General features: G+C 66.7%; 1 protein-coding gene across 1 annotated transcript in view; it reads right to left on the reverse strand.

Annotated features, from left to right (window-relative positions):
- Nucleotides 1-49: 49 nt before the first annotated feature.
- The window catches only part of SND1 (staphylococcal nuclease and tudor domain containing 1), a 124,298-nt gene continuing 115,897 nt past the window's right edge, over nt 50-8,450 (reverse strand). The window contains exons 18-25 of the mRNA XM_010566048.1: nt 3,052-3,240; nt 2,656-2,797; nt 1,979-2,102; nt 1,799-1,868; nt 1,177-1,290; nt 889-1,092; nt 407-451; nt 50-127 (exon numbers count right to left, since the gene is read on the reverse strand). Coding sequence (XP_010564350.1) covers nt 62-127; nt 407-451; nt 889-1,092; nt 1,177-1,290; nt 1,799-1,868; nt 1,979-2,102; nt 2,656-2,797; nt 3,052-3,240 — 954 coding nt within the window. The 3' untranslated portion in view covers nt 50-61. The remainder of the gene's footprint in view (nt 128-406; nt 452-888; nt 1,093-1,176; nt 1,291-1,798; nt 1,869-1,978; nt 2,103-2,655; nt 2,798-3,051; nt 3,241-8,450) is intronic.

Raw genomic sequence — 8,450 nt, forward strand, 5'->3', positions numbered from 1 at the left:
GGGAGGACGTTAGTGTGGTGGCAGCGGGGAAGGGGGGGGGGCACAGGCCCCAAAGCATCCCTTAGCGGCTGTAGCCGAACTCGTCTGCGTCGTCCGCGCGGAAATCCCCGTAGCGCCAGAGGTTCAGCTGCAAGAGAGGGAAAGGGATGGGGCCGTATCCAGCGTCACCCCCAGAGATGGGGGGGCTGCATCCAGCATCACCCCTAGAGACTGGGGGTACCACATCCAGCATCATCCCAGAGATGGGGGGGTACCACATCCAGCATCACCCCAGAGATGGTAGGGGCTGCATCCAACATCTCCCCTACAGTTGGGGGGGGGGTTTACCACATCCAGCACCCCCCAAGACAAGGGGGCTGCATCGGGCACCCCAGCAGACTCCCATCTGCCACCCCCCCTCACTCACCCGGGCGCTCTTGGCCGTCTCCTGGGCATTCAGGTACTCGGTGATCTGCGGGGACAGAGGCTTGGGGTGAACCTGCACCCCCTCCCCTGCCCTCCCGGGGGGGCTTGGGGCCATGCACCCCCAGCAGGGTCTGCCCAGCCGTGGTGGGGGGTGCAACCCCTCCCCCACCCCGTCCCTCCATGGCACCCATTACCCTGCACCTCAGGGCGGCAGAGGGGGTTCCCACTGAGGGCAGGGAGGTGGAACCCCTACCCAGCATGGCTCCAAGAGGGAACTCAGGCATTTGGGTGGGGGTGGCCAGCGCTTGGGGCCCCCCCCCCCCCCCCCCCACGCCCCCAGGCAGCCACCACCACCACCGAGCCCGGATCAATACGGCATCAGATGAGCCAGGGATCGATCACCGCTCGGCTGCCTGCAGGGCAGAGCCCACCCTACTGACAGCAGGGCAGGGACCCCCCCATCACCCCCCCAGCAGCACCTACCACTTTCTGGAACTGCTTCTCCTTGCGCACCTCCACCATGACCAGTCCCTCCTTGACCAGTCCCAGCCCCACGTCGCTCTTGGAGTCGGCGAACTGGAGGGTGACGTGGGGACAGCCCGGTCCCAGGTGCTCCACGTTGAGCAGGCACTGGGTGTTCTGGATGTCCCGTACCACGCTGTCCACCGCGTCCGCCCGTGCGTCATCCTGCGGCACGGCATGGCGTCGGACGCCGCGCTCCTGTCGGGGACCCGGAGCCTCCCTGCTTCCCAGGACATCCCCCCTACTTACGTCTTGGGGCACCTGGATGAAGGCGAACTTGTACTCGGTGGCTTGCGCCGGCAGGACGCGGGTGCTGAAGGCGGGGGGCAGAGCGGCCAGGCGTGTGGCGGGCAGCGTCTCCTTCTGCGGGGGCAGAAAGGGTGCTGGGGTTGGGAGGGCACCCAAGGGTGATGGGCACCCTGAGATGGGTTCTTGGGTGCCGGGGTTGGGAGGGCACCCAAGGGTGATGGGCACCCCATGATGGGCTCCCTGGTGCTGGCTGGAGGGATGAAAATGTCAGCACCCAGCGGCAGGGACGGACAGACGGATGGACAGATGGACAGACAGGCAGATGGATGGATGGATGGATGGACGGAGAGATGGATCTATGGACAGACGGATGGATGGACAGATGGACAGGCGGGTGGACAGATGGACAGATGGATGGATGGACAGGCAGATGGATGGATGGACAGACAGATGGCTTTGTACCCTGAGACCCCCGCTCCCAGGGGCATGATCCTGCCCCTGCCTGATGCTTGGCAGCTGGGGGACACAGCCAGCCCCCCGCCCGCACAGCACAGCTGGAGCTGGGGGGGCGTGGTTGGCCCCCCGGGGGGCCCCCCCCCCCCCCGGCATGGTGAGCACTCACATTGCCATAGTCAATGTAGAAGATATGGACTTTGGCGGCCGACTCCACCTTCTCTACCCGGGCCCGGTACCTGGAAAGCAGGATGGGGTGGGGTGTGTGTGTCACCCCAAAACCACACGTCAGCGTGGGGCAATGCCGCCCCACAGCCTCCCGGCAAGGGGAGCAGGACCCCCTCCTCACCATTCTCCGTCGACGAACTTGGCGATGCAGAAGTCTCCACGGCGTGGGGCGTACGAGCCCTCCACGGGTGGGTGGTTGCCCACCTCGGCGCGCATGTTCTCCATCAGTTTCTCCAGCTGGGCGCCTGGGGAGGGAGTCGGATCCAGCACCTGCCTCTGGCCCACCCCCCCCCCAAGTCGCTGACCCTGGAGTTGTGGCGGGGGCTGCTCTCATTTCACCCAGGAGATGTGGATTTTGGGGGGCTACCCACCAAAACTGAGCATCCTCATCCCACCGAAATAAAGCTCCCCCCACCTCCGGATGGCAGAACACCCATGGGTGCCAGAGCTGCGGCACCATCAATATTGCAGAGGGGCGTTAATAATTCAATGGGTGCTGCCACGTTACGGCTTCACCTGGCACCCGCTGCCGCAGCCCTGTGGTGCTTGGGGACGGCGGGGGGTCCCCGGGGAGCTGTGTGCTCTCCGGGTGGGGACCCACGGAGGGACCACGATGGCATGGCTGGGAGGTGGTGGGGGATTCAGAGCCGGTGCCGTGCCAGGCTGGGGGTCCAGGGATGAGCCCCCCATCCCCATCTGTGTCCCTTAAAGCAGCTGAATGACATTGCAGGGGGGTGAGATCTGCAGGGTAGGGCATGGGGGAGAAGAGAGCGGGGGGACCCCAGCCCATCCCCGTACCCGTCTCCACGTCCTGCACGTAGAAGTGGAGGTCGTCTGTGATCTCCGTCACGAAAACGGGCTTGTAGTTTGCTGTGCGCTCCTTCTCCTCCAGCACCGGCACCACCTCCTCCACCGGGGTCTCCTCGTAGTGGGACCACACCTGGGATTGGGGGACACACATGCCGGGCTGGGGGACCCCACGGCCATGCTCCATGCCACTGGCAAGGGGACGATGGCTATGCTGGTACCCAGCAGCTGGAGCATCCCTGGTCCCCAGCACCCTGGATCCCATGTGCCTTGGGGTGGGGGCATCCCTTGGGGTGGGGGCATCCCTTGGGTTAGGCACATCCCTTGAGGTGGGGACATCTCTTGGCATGGGGTCATCCCCTGGGGACAGTCCTGTCCCACGCTCACCTTCTCCTTCTTCTGCTTGGCGGCCTCCTCGGCGGCCAGCAGCGCCTTGTAGTAGGGGCTGCGCTCGGCGGTGAAGTGGACCTTGGAGAGGGCGTGCTCCACCAGGGCCACCGACAGGTTGAGACCCTCGATGTGCAGCCAGCCGATGAAGTTCCCTGCCTTGTCCATGCTCTCCACCTCCACCTCCACCTGCGGGCGCCCGGCGGGGAGGGATGTGAGCTCTCTGCACCCACAGCGGCGGGCAGGATCCGGCCACGCACCCCTCCCCGCCCCGAACCTGCCTGCCCAGCCACCGCCTTCGTTCCCAAATTCTCGTCTTCATCTCGGCTGCTCCAAGCTTCATCGAGCAATAAAAATCAATGCATATGACGGAGTTTGACCGGGCAGGTGGACGTGTGTCAGGCATGTGCCTGGCCAAAAGCCACCCCAGCACGGGGTCTGGCAGGCAGGGTCCTCCCAGTTATCCTCCCTGGCACCCAGCTCTGCTCCATGGGCAACCAGATCTGCTCCACGGCACCCAGATCTGCTCCCAGCTCTGCCCAGTGAAGGGAACCAGCAAGGGATGACAGCAGGAGCATGCCATCCTCTGCATCTCGAGCTCCCTGCCTGCTCCCTGCCTGCACCAGGGAGCAGCTGGGGAGCACAGGCAGAGCCCAGAGCCACGCGGGGCCAGACTAGGGACCGAAACTGGGCTGCTGGGGTGGGAGGTGGTGAGCAAACCAGAGCAAAACTGGGGTGTGCAAACCAGAGAGCAAACCGGCATGTGCAAACCTTGAAGAGCAAACTGGAGTTTGCAAACCCGAGTGCGCGAGCTGAAGCGTGCAAACCAGAGGGAGCAAACTGAAGTGTGAGATCCAGAGAGCAAACTGGAGTGTGCAAACCAGTGATAGCAAGTCAGGGCGTGCAAACCAGCCAGAGCAAACTGGAGCGTGCAAGCCGGCCACCGCTGGCAGCCTGCAGCCCCTGCCCCGGCGCAGATCTGCTTGCCTGGCAGCGCAGGCAGGGCTGCAGGCAGTGCTGCTGCCTTGCACACTCGCAGTCCCGCCGCCCTGCCAGGCCCTTCGCAGCCCAGGGGTGACGCACTCCAGGGATGTGTTTCACCGGGATCTCTGAGGCCAGGAGATTATTTCCACTGCCCGAACCTCGGCTCTGCCGCTGCGGGCAGGAGCAGCCGGGCACGGCACGGAAACCCAGCAAGCAACTGGGGGTGCTGCTGGCTGCACCCACCCAGCCGAGGTGCTGGGCAGGAACAGGGCAAGAGCATCTCTGCTCCATCGCAGCTGCACGGCGATTTCTTGCGATGCTCTGCAGGCAGGGAGCATCCCCTGTGCACCCCAGGCACGCCGTGCACCCCCATGCACCTTGCACACCCCCATGTACCCCTTGCACCCTGCAGACCCCGTGCACCCCGACCACCCTGCACCCCATATACCTGTGTGCGCGTCACCCCGCAGCACGCTGCCGCAGCCCCGGAGAACCCCACATCTCCCTTCCCAGCAGCTCCGGAAGGACTGAGCTGGGGCCAGCTCCAGACCACCGTGGCGGCACAGCAGGCGTCCCCACCACCCCATGACAAACCCACCAGCTCCCTTTTCCCAGCAGCTCTGCTGGGGCCAGCAATCGCCATTAATCCCATAATGGGAATTAAAGCCCCCAAACAAGTGGATTTGCAAAATAATGCTCCCTGCGAAGCGCGTGGCATCAGCTGGCATCTCACACGGTGTAGGGTGTGTGGGTAAGGGGGAGCTCCATGGACGCTGCCGGGAGCTGATCCCCCTGTTGTGGTCCCCAGGCAGCAATCCCACCCTCCGGCACCAAATCCAGGCACCAGCAGCCGGCACAGCCAAGTCCGGTGCTGGGGACATATGTGTCACCCCTGCTGGGGACAGTCTTGGTGTCCCCTGGAGCTCCCTCCGTTCCCCAGCCTGGGGGCTTGCAGCCCCACGGCGCTTTGGGAGTGGGCAGGCAGGGGATGCCGGGCAGGCAGGGGATGCCGAGCAGGCAGGAGATGCTGCAGATGAAGCACACTGGACCAGCTGTGTCCAGCGTCCTGGGCAGTATCCGAACGCTGCCCAGGGTGGGGGTCCACCTGCCTCCCACCCCAGGCCCACCCTGCTGCAAAGAGCTGAGCCCTGGCATGAGGAGCACCCCTCAAAAGGGTCGACCCTGGGGGCTACCAGCCACAGGGTGGGGGAGGCTGGGGGCCAGCCGAGCCCCGGAGCTTCTGTGCACATAAAGCCCCTTTGAGAGCATCCATGGGGCGGCGGCGAGCCAAGGCTCCCTGCACGCGCCCGGCATGCTGATCGCCTCCGCTGCCTGCTGCTGCCGCCGAGGAAGAGGAGGGAGCCCGGAGCATCCTCCCTCCGGGAGAGCCGGACCCCTCCGGGTGTGCCACGCTGTGCCCAAGGGGCTGTGCCCGACCCCCCGACCACCATGGAGGGTCCCACCGGTCCTCCCGGCTGAGCAGGGCTGTTGCCAGCAGCCCAGAAATTTGTTTGCTTGGTACCATGGGTGGGTGATGGGTCCCCCCAGGCTGCGGCATCCCTGGGGCCATAGCGCCCGGTCCGTAACGCCCGGAGCAAGGCTCTGGCACGGCCTCTGGCACAAAAGCCGCATTTCCATCCAGCAGCAGCCGGACCGAACGGCAGCGGGACACGGTGCAGCCAGTGCGGCACCGCACGCCTCGGCCTCGGCCAAATTTGACCCCTGGCATCCCCATTCCCAAACCTCCCTTGTGCCAGGCCAGGGCGGCCGTAAGTGCAGCCGCCCATGGCGCACCGGGCGCTGGCAGAGCCCAGGCACCCACGGGTGCGCGCCCCAGCTCCCGCGCGCAGGTCGAACACGTGTGCACGAACACTCGAGCAAAGCACAAGCGATCGCGTGCCCTGCGCACGGAGCATCTCCCGCCCGGATGCTGGGGAGCTGCACCCCGCTGCCCACTGCCTGCATCTGCCAGCCTGGCCGGGAGCAGGGGGTGCTCCCTCCTGCCTGCCCTGCTGCCTGCTCTGGCGAGCCCTGACCCCAGGTACCACGGCACTGCGAGGCCACCCAGCGCTGCGCCGACCTCCGCTCCGTCGCCTGGAGCATCGGCATTTTGCCGGCCGCATCCCTTCGCCACGAAGCCTTCGTCAGGGGCCGGTGGCTAATTGTATCCGCCTGGCTGGCAGCCGCGCTCCCAGAGCTGCAGCGGGGCCGGCGGCCAGCCGGTGAGCGGCGGTGGGTGCACAGCTCGACACCGCGGCGCTGCCGGCAATGGGTAGAGGGTTGTCGTCTTCCCGCAGCCCCTTCCAGTCGCCGGAGCTGCAGCCCAGGACGGGGTTTGGGTCGCGGCCGGTGCGGCCACCGGGACGGCACATGCCGGCGCCGGGTGCGTGGCAAAGGCACCGGCCACGCCGCTCCCCACCGGGGATGGAGGAAGGAGAGGCGAGGTTTGGGTTGAGCAGGAGATGGATGGGCCCTCGCTGCTTTACAGGTGCCACGTTGGGATAATTTAATTACCCTGCCGTAGCCTTCTGCGTGGTTAACTGTGTTTGGCTCTGCCGGTGCTGCCAGACACGGAGCTGTTTTCCCACCCTGAAGCTCATCAATCCTGTCATAACCTTTCCCCACTGCTTAAAAAAGCCTCGCAACATCCTTCCCTTCCACCGCGCTGTCTGCCGGCACGGTGCCTGCCACGGCACGTGCACGGCACAGCCCAGGGCTGCTGGCATGCCGTGGGGCACGATGAGGCCCCAGGTCGCCCGCTGGCCCCAGGGATGCTCGTGCCGCCTCCAGCCGGACCAGTCCGCAGGGACCAGCACCCCACGCACGCCTGCTGGGACCCCACAACGCCATGGGGCAATGCTGCGGCGGTAAAGGTGTCCCTGTCCCCTGTGCCATCCCCGCCCTGCAGCAGGGTCACCGGCGAGGGGACGAGCGGGACATTAATGGACTCCCGAGCACCCACCAGCCCCACAGAGCTGCCCAGCCAGCTGTGGGCACCCACCAACCCGCAGCCCACTGGTGGCACTCGGGTGACAGCTCCAAGTGCCACCCCCCCGGGGGGGTGCTGGGGCAGGACAAGTCCCTGCCAGGCTGTGCCAGCCCCACTCCCCGTCCTCCCCCCGCCACAGACCCCGGTTTGGGTGCACAGCCCCGCTCCCGGCAGGGGGGATGTCCCCAGCCCCGCTCCCTTGCACAGCGGGTGCTGTTGGCATGTCCCCGTCCTGTGACCCCCCCTCCCCATCCCAACACAGGGCTGGGGCCCCCACAGACACCAAAATCCTGCACGGGGTCCCCAGGGACGCCCACCCAGCCGGGACGGTGGGGTGCAGGCGTGGCTTCGATCAGACATCAGAGAATCCACAGAAGACTGGGGTGGGTTTTAACACCCCCCCCACCCCCCAAGAAAAGAAGCTCCCAGGTTTCCCCCCCATCACCTCACCCTGCACCCCCCCCCGCAGCATGCCCACCCCCAGCACCTCCTTGCTGCCAGCCTGGGGGGGTCGGGGCACCCCCCATCCAGGACCCTGGGGATACCCCCCCCGGCGCTGCCGGTGGCCCCACGTCCCGCAGGGACGCATCCTGCTGGGTGCAGCAGCCCGTGGGGGAGCACCAAGCTGGGTGCTGAACGGGGGGAGCCCCCAGCCCCCCCGCCTGCGCCCTCATTCTCTTGTATTAATTAAAACTGGGGCGAGGCCCCTCCAGAGCTGCCACCCAGGGCCCCGCTGCCGCTCGGGACCCTTCGGTGCTGCCGGCGAAGCCCTCGGCTGCCAGCAGCTCAACAGGGGTGTAAAACAGGGGGAGGGAGGCTCCACAGTGGGGTGCGCAGCCCCCCCGATCCCACTCCGTACCCCCCACGCTCGCGCCCAGCAGCAATGTACACCGGGGTGTCACCCACCTTGCAGCAGGGGCCACCCCAGTGCAAGCACCCACGGGACCCTGGGGGTGCTGGTGTTTGCCCCCCTGCAATGCCAGGGGTTCATTACGTGGCCGGTGCTAATTATCCACCCGCACTGGGCCACCCCGTGGCTGCTGGGGGCGGGGGGGCAAGATGGTGACAGGGGTAGGACACCCAGGTGCACCCCCCCCAGCCCGTACCCCAAAAAGCAGGCGGCACCCACGCGCCTATTGCCCCGGCATCGTGCCCACTCCCCAGCCCACGGCGGAGCCGGACCCGCGCCCCCCCCCGACCTGCACTGCTGCAGAACTGGGCTTGTCCTCTCCATCAGTGTCCCAGCTTGTGTCGGGTCTCAGCCCTGAGTCTGGCGCAGGGCGGGGGGGGGCCGCACCTGGGGGTCCACAGACCCCTGCTCAGCTGAGCACCAGGTCCTGCATCGCATGGGAGGGGGGTGTGGGTGAGATGGAGCCGCGCCCCCCCCATCACCTTAAAGCCGCTGGCTGCCTCCGTCCGTCCGTCC

This window comes from Haliaeetus leucocephalus, unplaced genomic scaffold (assembly GCF_000737465.1).
Source record: "Haliaeetus leucocephalus isolate CR32 unplaced genomic scaffold, Haliaeetus_leucocephalus-4.0 Scaffold202, whole genome shotgun sequence".
NCBI lineage: Eukaryota > Metazoa > Chordata > Aves > Accipitriformes > Accipitridae > Haliaeetus > Haliaeetus leucocephalus.